At 43.5% G+C, this 25536-nt stretch overlaps 1 protein-coding gene across 4 annotated transcripts; it reads right to left on the bottom strand.

The window, feature by feature from the left end:
* Positions 1 to 508: 508 nt before the first annotated feature.
* Positions 509 to 15983, bottom strand: LOC132400303 (histone acetyltransferase p300-like). 4 transcript variants are annotated; one of them, XM_059981265.1, is made up of 3 exons: positions 15040 to 15983; positions 12510 to 12741; positions 9610 to 11696 (listed from the first exon to the last, which is right to left on the bottom strand). In XM_059981265.1, exon 1 carries the CDS (start codon positions 15977 to 15979, stop codon positions 15092 to 15094), a length of 888 nt encoding a protein of 295 aa, XP_059837248.1. In that variant the 5' UTR covers positions 15980 to 15983; the 3' UTR covers positions 9610 to 11696; positions 12510 to 12741; positions 15040 to 15091. The 4 variants fall into 4 exon arrangements, with proteins under 4 accessions (XP_059837250.1, XP_059837248.1, XP_059837249.1 ...); XM_059981267.1 differs by lacking the exons at positions 9610 to 11696; positions 12510 to 12741 and adding an exon at positions 509 to 884; XM_059981266.1 differs by lacking the exon at positions 12510 to 12741 and having other exon boundaries at positions 11683 to 11696.
* Positions 15984 to 25536: the final 9553 nt, after the last annotated feature.

The following is a 25536-nucleotide window of genomic DNA, read 5'->3' as shown; positions in this document are numbered from 1 at the left end:
TTGCTTCTGATTGTCGTCGGTCCAATCTGGGTTTGCTCTGGATGTAGTGGAGCTGACTTTGGCTCGGCCACACCTTAGGCTCGCACCTTGTACCTGCCATGGCTGGCTTCGGTCTGGATTGGCCTTGGCTGATTTAGGTGTTAATCATGCTTCAGAGCAGGTGCTGTCATCTGTTTTGTGCCACATGAGTCTTTTCAGAGACATCCATGATAACAGAAGAGAACCCAAAGAATGAATTACAGCATAGAACCCCAAAAACTCCTTGCTCTCTTCCCCCTGCTCTCACTTATTTCAGCAGGAAGCATCAGCACCTACCACCCACTAAGTAAACAATAGCAGAATCCCCAAATAAAGACCATGGCCTGCAGTCCATCAAAAACTAATTGTTCACCCTACAATTCGACATACCACAGGCTCGTTCTCTCGCTAACAAGGGAAGGAAAGGTGTCACCCTTACCACAGCGAGAGGTGAGACCCACAAAACAAAACAACTCGCTGATTGCAATGTTGCAGTTTGCCAAGTCGCTTTTATTCTGACTCTAGAATTGGCAGCAAACTCTCCCCCACTACCGAGAGTGAGAGAGGGGGAGAGAGAGAGAGAGAGAGAGAGAGAGAGAGAGGTCACCCGCATATAGAGGCCTCCAACAGCCAATCCGCTGATCGTGATGTTCCATTTCTCCCAGAATGCCTGGCAACACCAGCATGGAATTGATTCATCCACAAGGCCACAGGACCTTACCCCAAAGGTACAGATCTTCCAGGCCTCATCTTGGCGATATTGAAGAATGGCTGGTTGGTTAGCCTTGGGAGTGGGAACCACCACCATAAAGAACCACAGTTTGAGTGCAGCTGTAGATCACGGACTCTGACAGAACTCCATCCCCCTAGAGAAGGAAAGAAAGAGACGTTAAAGGGAAGAAATTGAACTTTCGCAGATGAGCTTGAAGAAGCTGCCCTCTGGCAACATCTGAGCTCCAGCTCCTCAATCTTAAAATGAGGTGGATTGTGAGGTCAAGTACTCATCTTATACGCAGGGTCTTGCACAATATTGTTATTTCACTTAATTCTGCATTCTGTTATTTTATTTTTATTTTATTTAGAGATACAGACTTCCTATTGGATTGCCGACAGGTGGTAAGCATGGGTTCCCTCTCCCCTGCCCCTCTGACCTTCAGCACAGGTACCCCCCAGGGTTGTGTTCTGAGTCCCCTCCTCTACTCACTTTACACCCACAACTGTACTGCCACACACAGCTCCAATCTGCTGATCAAATTTCCAGATGACACAACTTTGATCGGCCTTATTTCTAGCAGTGATGAGACAGCCTACAGAGGAGAGGTTGACACCCTGACGATGTGGTACCAGGATAACCACCTCTCCCTCAATGTCCAAAAAACAAAAGAGCTGATTGTGGATTACAGGAGGAACGGAGTGTGGAACTGGTCAACAAAATGGGTCTGCGGTTGAGAGGGTGAGTAGTTTCAAGTTCCTCGGTATACATATCACCAAAGATCTCACACTGGCTTTGAGGCAAAAAAAAACACAACAGCATCTCTTCCACCTCTGGCCACTGAAAAAGTTTGGCATGAGCCTCCAAATCCTCAAGCCCTTCTACAGGGATACCACCGAGAGCATCCTGACTGGCTGTATCACTGCCTGGTACAGGAACTACACCGACCTTGATTGCTGGGCACTGCAGGGAGTGGTATGTAACCCCCTGGGTCACCTCAGGCTCGCTCAGCTCTTTCCCATCTAGGGGGAGCAGCCTTCGGCCCCGCCAAACTGGGTAATCAGCTGGTGTGGATGCTGTGTGATGTCTCCGCCTCGCCCAAAAACAGACAGTACACCACATGCGATTAAATGAGTACAATTTATAAAGGTTACTATAACTAAGTGATTAATAACGATACAGTATATGTGAAGAAAATAAATAAAGAAAAGGCGCCAAACTTATCAAAGTCCAAACCACTTTGTGCACAACCGTTGGAGCTCAATTACTGAAGTCTTCTGGCCACCATTCAATCCCCTCCGAACTCCTCGACTCGCAGCTCAGGACCATCCGAAGTGGTCAACCAAGTACATCTAGCTTCATCTCCTCTCCTCGGAGTACCTCCTGGCCTCGGACCCCCGCTTGGGGTCCGTTCCTCGCCCAGCTTACAGCATTGCATCCTCTCTCTCTCACCCCCTCGCGCCAATCTGCCCAAAAGCCCGCCAACAATAGCTTACAGACTCAGAAGAAAGAACAACATTAATCCCAATTGGTTTACAAAGGAATACAATTCTCGTTATCAGTAAATTTTAACCCAAACAAGCTTCCAGCACTCTCTCGCATCAAAGAAGCATTCCTACTTCTAGCAAAACAAAGAAGCCATTTTGATTACATACACAGTAACAAAGAAAAAAAGAAGAAAGCCCCTTTACAGGTACAGTGCATCTGTGGATGTGAACTTTCCTCCACTGAGGACATTTATAGCAGCAGGTGCAGAAAGAAGGCCTAGAAGATCATCGGGGACACCAGTCACCCCAACCATAAACTGCTTCAGCAGCTTCCGTCTGACAAACGGTACCATAGCATTAAAGCCAGGACCAACAGGCTACAGGGCAGCTTCTTTCTACAAGCCATTAGTGTTTTAAATTCACATGTCTGTACATTGCAACGGAGTCATAACACAAAGATTTTTACTTCCTCATGTTGTGGGATAGATGTAAAATTGAAATTCTAATTCTAATAACAGGCCCTTCTGGTTCAACAAGCCTGTGCTGCCCAATTATACTCATGTGACCAGTTAAACTACTAATCCATACAGTTTTACCTTGTTCTACTTCCACATACCATGTAATGATTTAAGCTGTATCAACAGTATGAAACACAAACATGAGGAAATCTGCAGATGCTGGAAATTCAAGCAACACACACAAAATGCTGGTGGAACACAACAGGCCAGGCAGCATCTACAGGAAGAAGCACTGTCGACATTTCGGGCTGAGACCCTTCATCAGGACTAACTGAAGGAAAAGTTAGTAAGAGATTTGAAAGTGGGAGGGGAAAGGGGCAATCTGAAATGATAGGAGAAGGCAGGAGGGGGAGGGGAAAAGCTAAGATCTGGGAAGGTGATTGGCAAAAGGGATACAGAGCTGAAGAAGGGAAAAGATCATGGGATGGGGGACCCACGGAGAAAGAAGTGGGGAGGGGAGCAGGCAAAGAGTGATGGACAGAGAGAGAAAAAAAAAGGACAGGGGGAGATAAATAAATCAGGAATGGGGTAAGAAGGGGAGGAGGGGCATTAATGGAAGTTAGAGAAATCAATGTTCATGCCATCAGGTTGGAGGCTAGCCTTAAACTTTTATCAGTGTTGCAACATAATATCAATCAAATTCTTTCCAGTGTTTTTAATCAGTTTTATAGGATTCATGCCCAAATGTTTCTTCAAATTTTGACATAGTACAGGCACAAACTGAACCAGGGATGAATACAATCACGACCTTAATACCATAAGACGTAGGAGCTTAATTGGGCCATTTGGCCCATCGAGTCTGCTCCACCATTCCATCATGGCTGATTCATTATCCCTCTAAACCCTATTCTCCTGGCTTCGCCCTGTAATCTTTGACACCCTTACTAATCAAGAATATATCAAACTCTAAACACAACCAATGACTTGACCTCCACTGATGTCTATGGCAATAAATTCCACAGATTAACCACCCTCTGGCTAAAGAAATTCATCCCCATCCCTGCACTCTAAGACTATGCCTTTGAAGTTTAAAAGTTATAGAGGATCAGAGTTGAAAACATTGGGAATATGAGCTGAGTTCTGATGATGCTTCTTATCTCTGTGCTACTGCACAAACCACACCGTAGGAACTAATTTTAAAACAATACCCAAACCAGTTTTGTTCATCTTAAAGTGCCACAGATTGTACATCTTGACCACAAGAAATATGGCATGTCATCAAAGACAATATTGTAATAAATTGCTCATAGGTTAGGGTGCATATGGATCTGTTAACTTGATAACGTCACATAAAATTCGTCAACAATGCTCATGGAATTATCAATGAGACGTTCCACTAGCAATGTAGTTTTGAGTATGTAACACACACAAAATGCTGGTGGAACACAGCAGGCCGGGCAGCGTCTATAAGGAGAAGCACTGTCGACGTTTGGGCCGAGACCCTTCGTCAGGACTAACTGAAAGGAAAGATAGTGAGAGATTTGAAAGTAGTGGGGGGAGGGGGAAATGCAAAATGATAGGAGAAGACCAGAGGGGGTGGGATGAAGCTAAGAGCTGGAAAGGTGATTGGCGAAAGTGATACAGAGCTGGAGAAGGGAAAGGATCATGGGACGGGAGGCCTCAGGAGAAAAAAAGGAGGAGGGGAGCACCAGAGGGAGAACAGGTAGAGTGATGGGCAGACAGAGAGAAAAAAACAAACTGAATATGTCAGGGATGGGGTAAGAAGGGGAGGAAGGGCATTAACGGAAGTTAGAGAAGTCAATGTTCATGCCATCAGGTTGGAGGCCGAGGCACAGTGACAAATCTGTGATACCTCCTTTTATTTACCCCTTGATCATGGCTCTCAGCTTCATCCCACCCCCTACAGTCTTCTATCATTTTGCATTTCCCCCTCCCCCCACTACTTTCAAATCTCTTACTATCTTTCCTTTCAGTTAGTCCTGACAAAGGGTCTGGGCCCGAAATGTCGACAGTGCTTCTCCCTATAGATGCTGCCTGGCCTGCTGCGTTCCACCAGCATTTTGTGTGTGTTGCTTGAATCTCCAGCATCTGCAGATTTCTTCATGTTTGCATAGAAAACCACACTGGGTTCCACTCCTCTACCTAATAATATGACCACTGATTGTACATTTACATGTATTAAGAAGTACCTGTGATGTGTTAGTGCAAAATGCAACAAAAATCAGTAGCATTCACCATTTATAAAGAATATAGAATTATATAAAAACAAACTTAGAAGTACAGATATAGAATAAACTGTGCATAAATACATAAATACGAACATGTATTTACTATGTACAGTAAATCGCTTTATAAAAAGTGGTTAAAAGTGTTTACAGTGCAGTGCAGGCAGTTGATAGAGAGGGGAAGGGGGCTTACCAGAATGGTTGATCAGATTAACTGTCTGTTGGAAGAAATTTTGTAGCTGTCATGAAGCTTTTGTCTTTACAGCCCTGTAGGGTTTTCCAGAAGGAAGCTTTCAGAAATGGCCCTTTGTTGGGTGGGTGGTGTCCGCAATGATCCTTCCCGTTATTTCATCCTCAACACATGCAAATCCTGCAGTGATGGTGGACTGCAGCTTTCTGCTGACCAGACAGTTCTCTGTAGTTTTTGTATATTGGTACAGGGAGCTGCACCAAACCAAACAACAGTTGCTGACGTGAGGATACTCTCTATAATGGCAGTGGAGAATTACACCTGTATGTTCTGGTGAAGACGGAATTTTACCTCTGCTGACCCTTTTTGTTAATGGAGGAGATGTAGTTCTCCCACAGAAGGTCCTGCAAAATAATGATTTATCTAGTACCTTCCACAAGGTCAGGATTTTCAACCGCTGCTATACCGAGTTTGTGTCGTAACGCAACCAGCTTGTACCCACTACTGCACTGTGATCATGATCAAATTCCTATTTTGACTAAAATTGATTGTAGATTATCAATTATTTTAACATGGAACATAGAAAAGTACAGCCCAGGAGAAGGTCCTTCAGCCCACAATGTTGTCCGAAACTAATTTAACTTTATAACACCTAATTCCATTTCAGCATTTAAGAGAAAGTTGGGTAAGTACATGGATGGGAGGGGTGTGGTGGGCATAGGTTCAGGTGCAGGTCAGTGGGACTAGACAGAATATCAGCTGAGCTGAAAGGCCGCTTTCTGTGTTGCAGTGCTTTATGGCTCTTTGACTCTCATCCCTTCTGCCCACAGAAGTTCCATATCACTCCATACTCTGCACATTGATGCACCTCTCTGAGAGCTTCTTGAACACTTCTGTTATATTTGCCTACACCTCCAACCTTGATTGCACTTACACACTCTGTATAAAACAAAGCTTACTTCACAGATCTTTGAACTTGTCCCGTCACCTTAAGTGATTTTCTTCGAAACAAACCCTTGAAATTCATTGCAGCTACTTCAGAGATCAGGGGACACTAGGTCAAGCATCTTAATTGAGACACAGTGAATTACTAAAAAACTGTGTGTTACTTTGGAAATTGAGTATTAAGCCTTACATCTAATCAAACGAGAGCAAAGCAGTTGCACATAAATCAAACATATAATAACATTTGCAACTGGAGTTCCATGCCTAAAATCATTTCATCAATAGTCCAAGTGCTTGCCTTTAAAAGGCCAAGTGAAAAATGTGATTCCATTATAACAGCTTTGTATAATTCATAATTTCTTTAATCTGTGTGATTAGAGTGGATGCACACAAAAATGTTTAAACAAAGTCTTTTTGTTACTAGGATGTTCCGTGTTCAATTAACATATCTGAAAATAATTTGTGTTATTTTTCAGAAAAGAAGATAACACAAATTTAAATGTGTTGTGCTACTTAATGGTGTTTCTGTGGCTGCTGAAACAATCCCAGGATTCGAGATTCAACATTGTTTGTTGTCATTCATCAGCACACAGATGTAAAGGGTAATGAAATAGTTGTTACTTATAAAAAAACACAATAACCATAAAGAGTACAATAAAAAAACACACGAATTTAAGTACATAAATTTTGCTTATTTGCTTACTGATTGTATGTACATCAAGTGACACTCGGTACTGGATTATCTTTACAAGTTCAAGTTCGAGTTTACTGTCATTCAACTATCACATGTCTACAGCTAAATGAAGCAATATTTCTCCAGGGCCTGGGTACAAAACACAATATATATGTCACATACAGCATGTAGAATAATATTAATACGATATTAATATTCATAGATTTCATGTCACATGCCAGTGATAATAAACCTGATTCCGATTCTGATTCAATATTAACAGATAATAAAGAAGTATTATGTAGAAGTACAAGTTGAGAAAAGGTACATATACAGCATAGTGTGTATGCTGATCAAGAGTTTATTCCTAGGATCAATTTTGAAAAACGTAACAGATTTTCCCCCATTTTGTGAAATTTAAAAAAAAATTATCTGCAAGCTCTGAAAAACCACGTTCTGTTGCTTTCAGTTCTAGTGAAGACTTCACTAAGCTGTGGGATGGTTTTGGGACAGAGAGGGGTATTAGGGGTCAAGTTAGGTTTTAGATATAGGGATGTGAGGGAATCAGAGGTCTGTGAATACACAAGTCGAGTCTGAAAATCCTGGGTTTGGAGGACTGTGCATGTGCGTATGTGGGAGGAAGGAAGAGCGTTTGTTTTGCTGTTGTTGTTCTGTTCCTTATTGTGTTCTGTGTTGTTCTGCCAAACATTGTGGGCATGTGATGTTGGTGCCAGAATGTGTGGCAACACTTGCAGGCTGTCCCCAGCACATTGTAAGCCTGTTGGTTGTTAATGCAAATGACTCATTTCATTGTATGTTTTTATGTACACGTGATAAATAAATCTGATTCTGATTCTGATCCCCAGGTCATGGCGGCCTGTCCTGGTGGAGTCCCGTCTGTTTTTTTTTAGAGGTGTTGGGTGGGGAGCGATTTGTTTTGCCAGCGTTGTCCTGTTGTTGTTGCTCTTTGTGTTGCGTTGCTCTGCTGCCATTGGAATGTGTGGCAATGCTTGCAGGATGTCCACAGCATGCCCTAGGGCAGGGGTCAGCAACCTTTACCACTGAAAGAGCCACTTGGACCCGTTTCCCACAGAAAAGAAAACACTGGGAGCCGCAAAACCCGTTTGACATTTAAAATGAAATAACACTGCATACAACGTTTTGTTTTGCCTTTATGCTATGTATAAATAAACTATAATGTGTTGCATTTATGAAATTGATGAACTCCTGCAGAGAAAACGAAATTACATTTCTGCATGCAACAAAAACATTTTGAACTCCGAAAAAAAGACGTTGGGTTGAAGGTTACTTTTAAGTAAAATACTCAACGTCTATTTGAGTCCTTCTTGTATTTATGAAAAACGCCAAACTTAAATTTGCCGCCAGCAGCAAACCAAAAATAACGTCAGCCAGCTGTCAACCTGAAAAATAAAAGGACTATTTCACTGAACAATGAAAACATATGAATATACGTAAAATAATACGCAATTAAAATATTTATCATACTTCTTCAGGTTGACTCACACCTGACAATGCAGTCGTATTCAGTAGGGATGGATCGATGCTTAGGGGAGTGACCGGGAAGGATAATGTGTTTTTTTCCTCTCTGAACTCACAGAAGCGTTTCCCAAACGATGTTTGCATTGCGATGATTGCAGAATGTAAATACTCCGAATTTATCATGTCGTGACATTGTTTGAACTCTCTCAAATTGGGGAAGTGAGACAATGTGCCTTTCTGTAAATCTCTGGCAAGCAACGTCAACTTGTGCTCGAATGCAAAACATCCCCCAACATGTGCAGGGCTGTACGTCCTTACCCCGTTGAAGAGCTGTGTTCAGCGTGTTCAGGTGCGCTGTCATGTCTACCATGAAGTGTAGCTTTTCCAGCCACTCTGGCTGTTCCAGCTCAGGAAAGTTGAGCCCTTTGCTGCCCAGGAAAGTTTTCACTTCTTCCAGACGCGCGACAAAGCGTTTCAGCACCTCCCCTCTGGACAGCCAGCGATAAAAACACGTTGTAGCGATTGCTACACGCAGTCAGTAAACTGCAGTCAAAGATAGCTTTATTCGAACTAAACAGCCTTGCTTTTAAGCCTCCCTCAACCCGCCCCCCATGGGCGCGGATGCTGCAAAAGACACGTACTCACAAACCCCCGTAGGCTATCTCCCTTAGCCTGAACGCTGGCTAATTGTGAGCCGGTTCGGATGTGTCAGGAAATGGGTCGCCCGCCACAACGTCTTATTTAGATTGTACAAGATCACCATAATCTTCAAATTTAGATTTACATTTCAAAAACTAACAAACTAACATAAAAAACATATTAATTAAATACTGACCATGTAGCGGTGTGCTACACGCAGCGCTAAAATTACGACACGGAGTCGGTAACTGCAGTCGAAGGAAAAAAACTTTATTCGAAATCTTCAGCCTCACTTTTAAGCCTCCCTCAACCTGCCCCCCCCCCCCCATGGCGCAGAGGCTCCAAAGCTCTGTGCTCGCAAACCCCCGTAGGCTATCTTATTGTGAGTCGGTTCGGATGTGCCAGGAAAAGGGTCGCCACAACCAATTATTTCCCAAAGCAACAGGGAGCCGCAGCACAGACCTAAAAGAGCCACATGTGGCTCCGGAGCCGCGGGTTGCCGACCCCCGCCCTAGGGTGTGCTGGTTGTTTACACAAATGATGTATTTCACTGTACGTGTGGCAAATCTAATCTGAATGTGAATCCGATTATGAATTCGGAATCTGAATCATTGATTGAAATGTAGTTTGTTCTGATTCAAATCAGAAAAACTCTCAAGCCATAATCGTGCATTTTTATTCATTTTATTTTATCGGTTGGAACATTGTTTTCAATGTATCGATTCATCCATTTACAGCAAATATACATCCCTTTGAAGTTAAGAGATCCAACCACGACTAATAAGTTAAACCTATTGTTATACTGTATCAAAAGGAAAAAAAATCATATGTCACCAAAAAGAGCAAATTATTCTGGATATTTTGACATTTTAATACTGTAGCAAAGGACCTTGGGAATTTAACAAAGGAAAAGTGGAATATGAATCAGTTGACAGACATAAAAATACACTGTAAGCCTTTCTAGACCTATAATAAGAAAAGGATTATCAAAAATTGCTATGAGGCCTTTGTGGGATGAGACAAAAATAATCAGGATAAAGAAATGATGGAGGTATTAAACAAATGTGAAGTCAGAGTCATACAGCACACCATAACACATAGGAGCAGAATTGGGCTATTCAGCCTATCTAGTCTGCTCTGTCATTCCTTCATAGCTGATTTATTATTGTTCTTGTCCCCATCCTCCTGCCTTCTCCCTGTAACCATTGATACTGTTAATATACTCTGAACAGCTTTTAAGAACAGCTGTTCCCATCTGTCATCAGATTTCTGAATGAATAATTAATGCTAACAGTATTTTTTCTCTTTTTTTACTCTGCTTATTTTTGGATATATTTACTGCTACTGCAAAGCAACAAATTTCACGACATATGTTAGTGATAATAAAAATGTTTTTGATTCAGAAAAATGAACCACACCTAGTTTACTTGATGACAGTACAACATAAAGTAGTTCACGATGATCAGAACTGAAGAAACCTGCAAGTAAGGTTCTGAGCTCTGCCACACAGGAAAACTGACCTCTTAAATAATAAGGTTACAAACAGTGCTACCAAGAATGAAGGCTGCACAGAATTTGCATTTCTGAAGTTCAGGTTTGAATTTTAAATTAAAAAGTCAATTGGGACAAGGAAAATCCAATGAGAAATGAAAGAGAAGGATAATTACTTAGTTTATGATTATTTTTAACAATACAGCACATTATAAAACTCTGCACAAGTTGGTTTTGAGTCTATGTAGCAATGTGCAATATTAACTTTGTGAGGTTAATATCAAATAAGCTTTTGGATCAAGGTTATATAAGAGCATTGGACTAATCCCTTGATTAAAGTCAAAATTTCAAGTAAACAAAACCAGTCTCAAATGAAATGCAAGTAAAATTAAATAATGTAGAGGCAAAAACCATGCAACAACCTCTTGAGCTAGTATTTTTCCTTGTAGTTGATGGGGAGTCACCATAATATCGTCATATTTGAAACATAATGCTCTATATTGAAAAAAAATGGTAAACGTATTCTCACTGAATTTTACAAAACTAGTTATGCTTACATTCAGGCATTTACTATGTAAGATTACAACATGTTCACAATTGTACTTGCAACTGGTCACTAACAGTATTCAGCATCTGTAAAGATTTTGTGTCCAATGTACATTCATAACAAATTAAACATTACCTAATTGGGGCACATTGAAGTTGTACCGGACATTGTTGTGGCCAAATTTGAAGTATTGTGTCCAGTTCTGGTTACCTACCTATAGAAATATATCAACAAGATAGAAAGGGGTGTACCATCAGGCACGAGGTAGGTCCTACTTTTGTAAGAAATGACACCCCAGTACAATAACATGAACTCTTGACTATAATCAACCTCATTATGATCTAAATCTAAATGTCTGCATGCATTGACTTTCTATATAGCTGCTACGCTTTATTCTATATTCTATTATTGTTGTACCTTATCCCACCTGAATGCACTGTGTAATCATTTAATCTGTATAAACAATATGCAAGCCAAGCTTTTCATTGTATCTCGGTATGACAATAATGGACCAATAACAATTCAGGATTGTACTTCCTAACACTCCTGTAATTTCCTGCACTTCCTTACAAAGTGAGATCTTTCTTTACAGCCAAATACCTATTGGTTTCCTGATATTCCAGCCTTCATTCTTGTCTCTCTGCTAATTCTCTTCTAAAAGGACATTTTGTCTTTTGCTCGATTCCGTTTGCAACTTCTCTATCATTTCTTGAAGATCACTTCTGGCTATTACCGTGACTTGACTTTAAGAGTGAAAACTTTCAGTCCCTCGGTGTATTTTCTGTAATTTCTGAAAAGAAGAGAGATTGAAAATCTGATCAAATGGTGCCAGAAGAACCTCCTCTCACTCTACATCAGCAAAAACAAAGAGTTGATTATTGACTACAGAAAGAAGTTGTAAGTCCATGACTGGTTGCATCACAGATTGGTGTGGAAGTGCCATTGTTGAGGAATGTAAAATTCTACAAACAGTGATGATCCAGGCACAGTCTATCACAGGCAAAGCCCTCCCCACCATTAAGCATATCTACAAGGAATGCTACTGATGCACCATCAATAACTCTCCGAGACGTGAGGCGAGATAAAGGCTTTTGTTGGCTGGAAGAAAGAACAAGCAGTAATTGACCACCACACTACATCCCAGAGACTGAGAGCAGAGCTCAGGCTCCAATCGCCTTTATACCGGGGTCCGTGGGAGGAGCCACAGGTGCAGTCAGCAGGGGGGGGGGGCATGTCCAGGCAGGTATATGTAGTTCACCACATTCACCCCCCCCCTTTGTTTTAAAAGAGAGTCCCCATGGGGCGAAGTTTCTTACAAGTATATTTACAGTTTAAGTCTATCAGGTGGTCGAATCTGTCGCTGCGATCTACGTAGCACCGGCTGTGATTTCACAGGTGCCGGTGGTGATTGCACCGGAGACGGAGGTTGTGCTGGTTCCGGCCTAACTGGAGGTGTCAGCCCACTAGGCGTCAGTGATCCCTCATGCGTGAGCGAGGCACCTGGTATATGCGCATGCGAGATGCCTGGTATAGGAGTGTTGTGAGGAGTCTGTGTAGGGCTCGGTGTGCGCGGTGTCACCTCAGGTACAGGGTTCATAGTTACTATGGAGTGTTCGGGGTAGTGGTCTGCTGTTCCTGCGGGCGCCAGGTCGCGGATGGAGGCCATGTCCTCCCGCCCATCAGGTAAGACCACGTAGGCATGCTGGGGGTTCGCATGTAGAAGGTGAACCCTCTCGACCAGCAGGAAGTATTTATTGCCCCTCACATGTTTCCGGAGCAGCGCTGGCCCTGGGGATGTCAGCCAAGCCGGTAGGGTGGTCCCAGTGGCAGACTTCCTGGGAAAAGAGAATAGGCACTCGTGAGAGGTGGCATTGGTGGACGTACATAACAGGGAGCGGATAGAGTGGAGTGCCTCAGGGGGGACCTCCTGCCATCGAGAGACCGGCAACCCTTTTGACTTAAGGGCTAAAAGTGTGGCCTTCCACACTGTGGCATTCTCCTTCTCCACCTGTCCATTTCCTCAGGGATTATAGTTCGTGGTCCTACGAGTAGCAATGCCCCTAGCCAGCAGGTACCAGCGCAGCTCGTCACTCATAAAGGAGAACCCTCTATCACTGTGGATATAGCAGGGATATCCGAACAGAGTGAAGAGCTGGTGCAGGGCTTTTATGACGGACATGGCAGTGGTGTTGGGGCAAGGGATGGCAAAGGGGAACCGCGAGTACTCGTTGATAATGTTGAGAAAGTAGACATTGCGGTTGGTGGAGGGAAGGAGGCTCTTAAAGTCAACACTCAGTCGCTCAAAGGGGCGGGTGGCCTTGATAAGTTGCGCCTTTTCAGGACGGTAGAAGTGCGGTTTGCACTCAACGCAGACTTGGCAGTCCCTGGTCATCGTCCTGATGTCCTCAAGGGAGTACGGCAGGTTCCGGGCTTTCACGAAGTGGTAAAATCGGGTGACCCCCGGGTGGTAAAGATCTGCATGGAGGGCGTATAGCTGGTCAAGCTGTGCACTGGCACACGCTCCCCGGGATAGGGCATCAGGGGGCTCACTGAGCCTTCCAGGCCGGTACAGGATATCATAATTGTAGGTGGAGAGTTCTATTCTCCACTGCAAAATTTTATCCTTTTTGATTTTGCCCCGCTGTTGGTTGCTGAACATGAACGCAACTAAGCGCTGGTTGGTCAGCAAGGTGAACCTTTTGCCGGCGAGATAGTGCCTCCAGTGCCTAATAGCTTCCACTATGGCCTGGGCTTCTTTCTCCACCGCGGAGTGCCGAATTTCAGGGCCTTGAAGGGTCCGAGAAAAGAATGCTACTGGCCGGCCTGCCTGATTGAGGGTAGCAGCCAGCGCGGTCAGAGGCGTCACTCTCTACTTGGAAGGGAATGGTCTCATCCACCGCATGCATCGTTGTTTTGGCAATGTCCCCTTTAATGCGGCTGAAGGCCACGCGGGCCTCGGCAGAGAGGGGAAATGTGGTAGACTTGATCAGGGGACGGGTAATGTCTGCGTAATGGGGGACCCATTGGGCGTAATAGGAAAAGAAGCCCAGGCACTGTCTGAGGGTGGTGGGAAGAGGGAATTCTAACAGGGGGCGCATATGGTCGGGATCAGGGCCAATGACCCTGTTCTCCACGACATACCCAAGAATAGCGAGTTGGGTGGTTCCGAACACACACTTGTCCCTATTATAAGTAAGGTTCAGGGCTTTAGCCACTTGGAAAAATCGTTGGAGGTTGGCGTTGTAATCCGACCAGTCGTGACCACAGATGGTGATACTATCCAGATAGGGAAATGTGGCCTTCAGTTGGCACTGGTCCACTATCCGGTCTATTTCCCTCTGGAAGACTGAGACACCATTTGTGACACCGAAAGGGACATGCAGGAAGTGATAGAGCCTGCTGCCCGCCTCGAAGGCGGTGTAGGGGCGGTCCTCTGGGCAGATGGGGAGCTGGTGATAAGCAGATTTCAGATCTATTGTCCAGTACACCTTGTACTGAGCTATCTGGTTGACCATATCCGCGATGCGGGGGTACGCGTCAAGCTGTGTGAACCTATTGATGGTCTGGCTATAGTCCACGACCATCCTATTTTTCTGCCCGGTCCGAACAACAACCACCTGGGCCCTCCAAGGACTTGTGCTTGGCTCAATGATCCCCTCCCTGAGCAGCTGCTGCACCTCCGACTGAATGAAAGCCCTGTCCCCCACTCTGTACCTCCTGCTTTTAGTTGCCACAGGTTTACAGTCGGGGGTCAGGTTGGCGAACAGCGGTGGGGGAGGGATCTTGAGGGTGGAGAGGCTGCAAGTGGTGTCGGTAGCGCAGCTGTTGGCATGGTGCTGGGTGGGATGTGAGGTTCGGTGCGTGTGCCTGGTCAGTAGCGTGGTATATGGCGAAGTCCCACAAAACTGAGGATTCCTGACAGTGAGTGGTGGGAGGGGCCCGTCATATGCCATAGTCACACTTTTTAGGTGGCTCTGGAAGTCTAGCCCCAATAGCACAGGCGCGCACAGTTGAGGCATGACCAGTAGCGCAAAGTTCCGATATCCTGTGCCCTGCACCACCACTGTAGCTACACAACCCACCCGGATGTCTGTGGAATGCGACCCAGAAGCCATGGTGACCCTCTGGCTTACCGGCCGTGTCACGAGTCCGCAGCATTGCACCGTGTCCGGATCAATAAAACTCTCAGTGCTGCCTGTCAAACAGGCAGCTAGTCCTGTGCCCCTTCACCTGGATGTCCATCATTGACCTTGCAAGCTGGTGTGGAGCGCTTTGGTCGAGGGTCACGGAGGCCAGAGTTGAATCGCCGTCTTGGTGCCCAGTAAGCACCGGTGGGTCGGGGGCGGGGCGAGGTGGTGCCAACAAAGATGGCCGCCCCCATGCCTCACACGTGGCGCTGCCCGACCCCGCTCCTGGTTCAGACTTACAGACCTTGGCGAAATGGCCCTTCTTCCCACAGCTGGAACAGGTCACTTCTCGGGCCGGGCAGCATTTTTGGGGGTGCTTTTCGAGTCTGCAGAAGTAACACTGCGTGGGCTTGCGACTGGCAGCAGCTGTGGTCGGTTTCGGGGAGTTCGTGGACTCGCGACTGGCAGCGGTGGTGGTGAATTCACTCGCGGGAACCGGCAGCATCGGGGTCTGCAGTGTCCACGGAACTGGCAGGGGATCGCGCGGCTGGGCAGCGTCAGCGTTGTGCAGAGCAGCCTCCAGCATGTCGGCCGTCTCGATCGCCGAGCGTAAGGTAAGATCGGCATTTTCCAGCAGCCACTGGCGCACGTACACTGACCTGATCCCCGTAACGAAGGTGTCTCGTACCAGGAGCTCCGAATGCTGCTCCATTGTCAGACCTTTGCAGTCACAAGCCCGCACAAGTGTCTGTAGGGCTCGGAGAACCTGCCCGCTTGACTCGCCGGGTCGCTGTTGTTGCGTCGCTAAGCAATGTCTTGCGTAGACAGTGTTCACCAGCCACAGGTACTGTCTTTTGAGGGCGTCCAGTGCCCCTTGGTAGGTCGGTAGGTCCCTGATAAGGGAGAATACTTTCAGACTTACTCTAGATAGTAATATTTTGTACATTGTGGCAGGCTCAGTCACTGGAATCTGTTCCAAGTATGATTGAAAGCATGCAAGCCAGAGTTCAAAGGCAAGAGCTGCTTCAGAGTCTTGCAGATCAAGGTCTAATTTTTCCAGACGTAAAATGCTTTTCATGTTTTAAACTTCCAGCCAATAAAATTGATGCACCATCAATAACTCTCCAAGACATGAGGCGGGATAAAGGCTTTTATTGGCTGGAAGAAAGAACAAGCGGCAATTGACCACCAGACTACATCCTGGAGACTGAGGCCGGGGCTCAGGCTCCAATCACCTTTATACCTGGGTCCATGGGAGGAGTCACAGGAGCAGTCAGCGGGGTATATGTAGTTCACCACAGCTACCACAAGAAAGCAGCATCTATCATCCAGAATTAGAATCAGGTTTAAAATCACTGGTATATGTTGTGAAACTTGTTGTTTTGCAATAGGAGTACGTTGCAATACATAATAATAAAAAACTATAAGCTACAGTAAAAAGTATACAGAATATTAAAACAAATTAAATTAAATAAGTACTGAACGAGAGAGGAAAAAATAGTAAGGTAGTAAGGCTTTAAAAATCTCTGCTTCTTTCTCAATAAAAGAACCAAGCAGCATCCAGTGACACTGTGATCTCTGTCTCGGGCCAACATCAGACTGTCTTTCAAGAGGATGAATCCTCACAAGGCAACAGGTCCCAATGGTGTATCTGGTAATGATCTGCAAACCTGTGCCAGCCAACTGACTGCTGTGTTCAAAGACATTTTCAATCTCTCATTGCTATAGTTGAGACTTCCCACCTGCTCCAAAAGGGCAACAATCGTTCCAGTGCCCAAGAAGAGCAGGGTGAGCTGCCTTCATCACTGTCATCCAGTAGCATTCACATCTACTGTGATGAAGTGTTTTCAGCGGTTGCTGATGGCTAGAATTTACTCATGTCTCAATGAGGACCTGGACCTATTTCAATTTGCCTATGGCGGATATGTTTTCATTGGCTCTTCACACAGCTTTAGTTCATCTGGACAATACAAATATCTATGTCAGAATGCTGTTTATTGAATACAGCTCAGCATTTAACACAATCATTCCTACAGTCCTGATCAAAAAGCTTCAAAACTGGGCCTCTGTACCCCCCTCTGCAACTAAATTCTCAACTACCTAACCAGAAGACCATAATCTGTGTGGATCGGAAGTAACTTCTCCACCTCGCTAACAATCAACACTGGCGCACCTCAAGGATGTGTGCTTAGCCCACAGCTCTAATCTCTCTACATCCATGACTGTGTAGCTAGGCACTGCTGAAATGCCATCTATAAATTTGCTGATGACACAACTGCTGTTGGCAGAATTTCAGATGGTGACGAGCGGGTGTACAGGAGCAAGAAATATCAGCTAGTTGAGTGGTGTCACAACAACAACCTTGCACTTAACATCAGCAAAACCAAAGACCTAATTGTGGACTTCAGAAAGAGTAAGACAAGGGAACACACAACAGTCCTCATAGAGGGATCAGAAGCGGAAAGAGTGAGAAATTTCAAGTTGCTGGGTATCAATATCTCTGAGGATCTATTATGGCCCAACATATTAATGCAGGTATGATGACATCTATAATTTCACTCAGAGTTTGAGTAAATTTGGTAGGTCACCAAAGACGCTCAGAAATTTCTACAGATGTACTGTAGAGAGCATTCTAACTGCATCACTGCCGGGTATTGGGTGGGGGGGGGGGGGTGGGTGCAGGCTACTGCACAGGATTGAAATAAGTTGCAAAGAATTATAAACTTAGTCAGTTTCATCATTGGCACTAGCTTCTGCAGTATCCAGGATATCTTCAAGGCGATGCCTCAGAAAGGTGACATTCATCTTTAAGGAACTCCATCACCCAGGACATACTCTGTTCTCATTGCTACCCTCAGGAAGGAGGTACAGGAGACTGAAGGCACACACTCAGTGACTCTGGACAGCTTCTTCCCCTCCGCCATCTGATTTCTGAATGGACTTTGAGCCCATGAACACTACTTCACTAATTAATTATTTTTAGTTTTGCACTACATATTTAATTTAACGGTTTAATGTATACATACTCACTGTAATTCATGTTTTTTCTATTATCTATTGCATTGTACTGCTGCTGTGAAGACAACAGGTTTCATATGCCAGTGATATTAAACCTGATTCTGATTCTGATTCAAATGATGAGTGTGACACAGGACTGGCCAGCCTTGAGATTTACAAGATGAAAAATAATAATAGACAAGCAACATGGCTTATGTCAGATGTGAATGACAAAATAACTAAAATGGAGTTGTACACTGGTTTGGTTCTTTTGGTCATTCTACAAAATGAATCACAACTTTCACTTGCCAAACAGAGTGATCCTCCTTGTTAGGAAAGTCATTATATCATAAGAGTAAGAAATCCTCCACAGTGGTTAAATCTTTAGAACTGAATGAGACAATTTAAATTTTACTATGTTGTGGATGTGAGTATAATATATAATAGTTGTATTATATAGTATACTGTGTATATAGTTGAGATGCATTCTATATTGAGTTAAAGTTTATAGCTAAGCAGGAGGATGTGTTGTGTGTTTAATATTTCAGTAGTACTATTGTAAATGTATTGTTTGAGAAAACATTCTAGTTCTTTAAATAATTCTTTACAGTTATATGTATAAATATGTGAATTCCATACATTATCACACTACCACATAATACATGTACACCTCACTTAAAGTAAGCACGAAGTTAAGCTCACACTTTGGACTCCAATGTCTTCCTTTGAATTAGTTTGATGAACTTGCAAAACCTAACAGGGAGCATCCTAACAAGCTGAATCACTGTATGGTACAGAAACCACACTGCAGTGAACCAGAACAGCCCAATGAATCACTGCTGCCAGCCTACCCACCAGCAGGGACTTATATACAGAAAGCTACTAGAAAGTGGTCAGTATCATCATGAAGGATCCCACCCACTATGCTCATAGACTGTCTGTCTCACACTCATCAGGGAGGAGCGTATTTAGCATCCATGCCAGGACCACCAGACTCAAAAACATTTACTTTCACCAAGCAGTAAGTCCGATCAACACCTCTACCCACTAACTCCACCACTACTCTATTATTCTCCGTCAGTCACCTTGTATACAGTCTTGAGTCACTTTATTGACATACAATCAATCTGTGAATATAAGCTCTCTTATGTATTTATATTTATTGTGCTTTTTAAATTATTACTGTGCTCTTTACCTTTCTTGTTTTTTTGTGCTGCATTGGATCCAGAGTACTAATTACTTTGCTCTCCTTATACTTGTGTACTGAAAATGACATTAAACAATCTTGAATCTTGAAAGATTGGGGTTCAATTCCCATTGCTATCTGTAAGGAGCCTGCATGTTCTCCCTTGTATGTGACCACGTGGGTTTCTCTGAGTGCTCCAGATTTCTCCCACTTTCAAAAGATTGGGGTTAGTAAGCTATGGACAGCTCCTTCGGCCTGCTCTCTGCACATTTATTTGGCCCTTCTGGCCCTTTGAGCCACTCTGTCCAGCAACCCCTGACAACTCAAATTTAACCCCAACCTAATCAATTGACAATCTAAAATGACCTATTAACCGACCCAGTACATCTTTGGACTATGAGAGGAAACCAAAAGACCCAAAGAAAATCCATGCATTCCATGGGGAGGACACACGTAGGCTCCTTACAGAGGATGCTGAGATTAACCTCTGAACTCCAGCACTCTGAGTTGTAATACAATCATGCTTACTGCTGCACTACTGTGGCACCCTGTTCTCGATGCAAATAATGCACTTCACTGTATGTTTCAATATGCATGTGTCAAATAAAGCTGTTATCTTTGAAACTCTTTACACTTAAGAAGTATAAAACTGAGAAGGAGGCAGAGGGAGAAGGGGAGGGAGATGGGGAGAAAAAGGAAAGGGAGAGTGGGAGAGAGACAGACAGAGGGAAAACAGTCGACAGATGGAGGGAGAGGAGAAGGTGCGGAAAAGGGGGAGAGAGAAAGGGAGAGGAAGAAGTGGGAGAAGAGTGGAAATGGGAAAGCTGTCAGACAGGATAATTCTTTAGGCATGGAAGATGTTCAAAGATCCTGAATAAATGTAGACCCCTCTGTTATACAGTAGATAGCCTGTTAAACCTTCTCTATCATAAGAGCTTGCTTAAAGTGATTTTGCTGTAATACTGCAGACTTGTCTTTGATTCAATGAAATCAGATGTTAACCAGGATGTGCATCAAACCCTGAAATAAATGTAATTCTATTGGTCACTCAAGCCAGTGAGCCCTTGGGTTGTATAATAAAGATAATAATAAAGATTAGCTTTATTTGTCACATGTGCATTAAGACATACAATGAACTGTGTCATTTGCATCAACAACCAACACAGTCCAAGCTCTGAAGGGGGTGTACAAGTTGTACAAGGCATTGGTAAGGCCAAATTTGGAATATTGTGTGCAGTTCTGGTCACCGAATTATAGGAAAGATATCAATAAATTAGAGAGAGTGCAGAGACGATTTACTAGGATGTTACCTGGGTTTCAGCAATTAAGTTACAGAGAAAGGTTGAACAAGTTAGGTCTCTATTCATTGGAGCATAGAAGGTTGAGGGGGGATTTGATCGAGGTATTTAAAATTTTGAGAGGGATAGATAGAGTTGACGTGAACAGGCTGTTTCCATTGAGAGTAGGGAAGATTCAAACTAGAGGACATGGTTTGAGAGTTAGGGGGCAGAAGTTTAAGGGAAACACGAGGGGGTATTTCTTTACTCAAAGAGTGATAGCTGTGTGGAATGAGCTTCCTGTAGAAGTAGTAGAGGCCAGTTCAGTTGTGTCATTTAAGGTAAAATTGGATAGGTATATGGACAGGAAAGGAGTGGAGGGTTATGGGCTGAGTGCGGGTAGGTGGGACTAGGTGAGATTAAGGGTTCGGCACGGACTAGGAGGGCCAAGATGGCCTGTTTCCGTGCTGTGATTGTTATATGGTTATATGGTATCCCACATGGGGAAAGAAAGCTATCGGAAGATAAAGAGAAGATTAAAGATCCACTTTATTTGTCACATGTACATCAGAACGTCAAAATATACAGCAAAATGCGTCATTTGCATCAAAAACCAACACAGTCCAAGGATGTACAGGAGCAGCCCACAAAAGTTGCCATGCTTCTGCTGCCAACAACTCTCTGCCCTAATCGTACATCTTTCAAATGTCAGCAGAAACTGTAGCACCCAGAGGAAACTATGCCCATACAAACTCCTTACTGACAGTGGTGGAAGTTGAACTCTGACCTTACAGCTGGCAATAGAATAACGTTGTGCTAATGGCTACTCTACCATACCAATCATCAATGGGACCACATTTACTCTGTACTTATTACTGAATGACAAATGAATTATCTGGCTTCTTGGCAATAATCCAATACCTGTAAAGAGAAGGCTCCATGTTCCATTTAGCTATTTTTCAAATATTTTATTGTTGCAATCTCAGTGGAGACTTTGATTCAGATCTGGAGACTTTCATCCTATGTGAAAGCCAAAAGCCAAATTGGTTTTAGTGCCTTTACTGTGTTAAGCTGATATTTCAATTAAAGTGCTTGAATCACGTTAGCCTTTTTTTCTCACCAATGCACTTGTTTAATGAGACTTCACAGAGAATTCAATCAATGCATTTCAGATGAAGTCAGAAAATCTATCCACATAACACAGTCATAAATGGGAGCAATCATTTGACAGTGGAGTACCTCATACAATTCCCAATAATTATCATCTTAACAGAGGCACAAATGGGAAAAATCATTTGTCAGTGGGAGTATATCATATGATTCCAGTAATTGCCTTCTGGCTTAAAAAATTATGACCTTTCTCATCAGAGACATGGGAACTGTTAACCCTGAACCATTGATTCAAACTTAGTGAAAGTATATCGATGGACATCAGTTCCATCAAGTCCATGGGTCAAAGACAAATGACGCAATTGATGCAGCCAGTGGAGATGCTGCTTCACATCTCCAGTAATCTGGACTCAAACCTGACCTTGGGTGCCTTCCATGTGGAGTGTGCACGTTCTCTTGAGAAGCTTCCACCCACTTCTCAAAACATGCGGGTTGGTAGGCTAATTGGCCACTGTAAATTGCCACTTCTGTGTTGTGGTGGGCTGTTCAATCGGGACCAGATTTACTACCACTGACTTGTACTCTCCTTTAAGGTCTCTACAACACATGACCTCGGAATTATTTGCTTATTTATTGTTTGCATTTTTATTACTTACTTACACAATTTGTCTTCATTTGCACATTAGTTTTGCACCTCCTCAGTGGTGGGGAGGGATGGAGTTGGCTGAGTTTGCTACCTGCTGCAGCATCTTCTGATCTTGCGCATTGGAGACCCTATGCAGGCAGTACTGCAAGCAATCAGAATGCTCTCCCCAATGCACCTATAGAAATATGGGGACGGCTGATGGGAAAGTAAAGAGAATTAAACAGGATTAGTGAAAATGGGTGTCTGAAAGCTGATGCAATGTTTGCTGAAAGGCCATTTTCTGTGCCATATGACTCTACAACTCTGAGGTAAACAAATTACTCTGACAAAAGGCTATCAGTCTGAAACATTAACCTTTTCTCTTTCCACAGATGATCCTTGACCTGCGACTACCACCAGTTAAATCCCCAATATCTGCATTATTTGTAATTTACAACTTAAACTATTCTTGTAGGATCTATTGTCTACTGCTACTTGCAAGGTGATTGTACATATTTGATGGCCATTGGATATTAACAGCAGTTATCATTATAGAACATAGATCATAAAACATAGTACAGTACAGCACAGTGCAGGCCTTTCATGCTATGACATTGTGCTGACCCTTTAATCTACATCCAACCCCAATTTAATCCTTCCCTTCCACATACCCTCCATTTTTCTTTTCAGAAAAGTATATCCCACATTTGAACAGTTTATTGAAATGGTTGACCTCACAATCTACCTTGTTATAACCTTACGTCTTATCGAAAAGGATCCAATGCTTTCCCAGTGAATATGACGAATAAACTCTTCTTGGGCTTCCAGCCAGATAAAGGTATCAGGGATGATGTCTGGGCATGTCTAGTCTGATGGTATTTATACCCCTGTAGTTCATAAGACCATAAGACCGTAAGATATAGGAGAAGAAGTAGGTCATTTGGCCCATCGAGTCTGCTCCACCATTCAATCGTGGGCTGATCCAATTCATTCAGTCATCCCCAATCCCCTGCTTTCAGCTTTGATGCTCTGGCTAATTAAAAATCTATATATCTCTGCCTTAAATACATCCAGTGACTTGGCCACCACAGCAGCTTGAGGCAACAAATTCCACAGATTTACCACCCTCTGACTAAAGTAATTTCTCTGCATCTCTGTTCTAAAAGGACGTCCTTCAATCCTGAAGTCCTCTTGTCCTAGAATCCTCCAACATGGGAAATAACTTTGCCATATCTGGTCTGTTCAGGCCTTTTAACATTTAGAACGTTTCTATGAGATCCCTCTTCATTCCCCTGAACTTCAGGGAATACAGCCCAAGAGCTGCTAGACGTTCCTCATATGTTAACCCTTTCATTCCTGGAATCATTCTTGTGAATCTTCTCTGAACCCTCTCCAATGTCAGTATATCCTTTCCATAATAAAGAGCCCAAAACTGCACACAGTGCTCCAAGTGTGGTCTCATGAGAGCCTTATAGAGCCTCAACATCACATCCCTGCTCTTATATTCTATACCTCTAGAAATGAATGCCATTATTGCATTAGCATTCTTTACAACCGGCTCAACCTGGAGGTAAACCTTTAGGGTGTCTTGCACAAGGACTCACAAGTCCCTTTGCATCTCTGCATTTTGAATTCTCTCCCCAGCTATATAATAGTCTGCCCATTTATTTCTCCAAAGTGCATGACCATACACTTTCCAACATTGTATTTCATATGACACTTCTTTGCCCATTCCCCTAAACTATCTAAGTCTCTCTGCAGGCTCTCTGTTTCCTCAACACTACCCACTCCTCCACCTATCTTTGTATCATTGGCAAATTTAGCCACAAATCCATTAATACCGTGGTCCAAATCATTGACATACATTGTAAAAAGCAGCAGTCCCAACACTGACCCCTGTGGAACTCCACTGGTAATCGGTAGCCAACCAGAATAGGATCCCTTTATTCCCACTCTCTGTTTTCTGCCGACCAGCAAATGCTCCACCCACACTAGCAACTTCCCTGTAATTCCATGGATGCTTATCTTGCTAAGCAGCTTCATGTGCGACACCTTGTCAAAGGCCTTCTGAAAATCCATGTACACCACATTTACTGCATCTCGTTTGTCTACTCTGCTTGTAATTTCCTCAAAGAATTGCAGTAGGTTTGTCAGGCAAACTTTTCCTTTCAGGAAACCATGCTGGCTTTGACCTATTTTGTCATGTGCCTCCAGGTACTCCATAATCTCATCCATAACAATCGATTCCAACAACTTCCCAACCACTGAAGTCAGGCTAACAGGTTTATAGTTTCCTTTCTGCTATCTCCACCCTTCTTAAGTAGCGGAGTAACATTTGCAATTTTCCAGTCATCTGGTACAATGCCAGAATCTATCGATTCTTGAAAGATCATCGTTAATGCCTCCGCAATCTCTCCAACGACTTCCTTCAGAACTCATGGTGCATTCCATCAGGTCCAGGATTTATCCACCCTCAGACCATTAAGCTTCCTGAGCATCATCTCAGTTGTAATTTTCACTGCACAAACTTCACTTCCCTGACACTCTTGAATGTCTAGTATACTGCAGATGTCTTCCACTGTGAAGACTGATGCAAAATATGCATTCAGTTCCTCTACCATCTCTGCATCATTCATTACAATATCTCCAGCATCATTTTATATTGGTCCTATACCTACCCTCGATTCTCTTTTACCTTTTATATACTTAAAAAAAGCTTTTTGTATCTTCTTTGATATTAGTCACCATCTTCCTCTCATAATTCATCAGTACGTCCCTCCTGATTGGTTATTCCTCATCCAATCAGGTGTTACTCTCCCACTTTGTTTACAATCGAATTCCAGTTCTTAATTAGAGTGAAACTTTTGTCTTTATTAAAATTCTTTTCCTCTAGTTTCATTTCAGTAGTTACTTTTACCAGGCTGCCCCAAGAGCCATTGGCACGGCATAGAAGTTTTATGTTGAATGCAATATTCTGCTACCACTGATTTCTCCAGGTAACCCAAACAGATACACCTCCTGTGTTCCTTAATGTGAGCTTCTACCGTGTATCCCATCTTGCTGATATACGCAGCTCCATGTTCACAGGGAATCTGGGTCCCAGGTCATCTTCGACCTGCATAATCTGTGACTTGAGCTTTCTTACAGGTTTGTGGATAATATTAATGTGGTATTTCTTCAGGATCCTGACGACCATTCCAGAAACCAAGAAGATATAGGGAAGACTAGCAGTAGAAATGGGTTCCTCCTTGCTGTTAGGTTTCCTGGTTTTTCCACTGGGCCTTTTAAGGGCCTAATTGATTATCTTC

This window comes from Hypanus sabinus, chromosome 10 (assembly GCF_030144855.1).
Source record: "Hypanus sabinus isolate sHypSab1 chromosome 10, sHypSab1.hap1, whole genome shotgun sequence".
NCBI lineage: Eukaryota > Metazoa > Chordata > Chondrichthyes > Myliobatiformes > Dasyatidae > Hypanus > Hypanus sabinus.
Note: the sequence above shows the minus strand (reverse complement) of the source record. Positions and strands in the feature narration are given on the sequence as shown.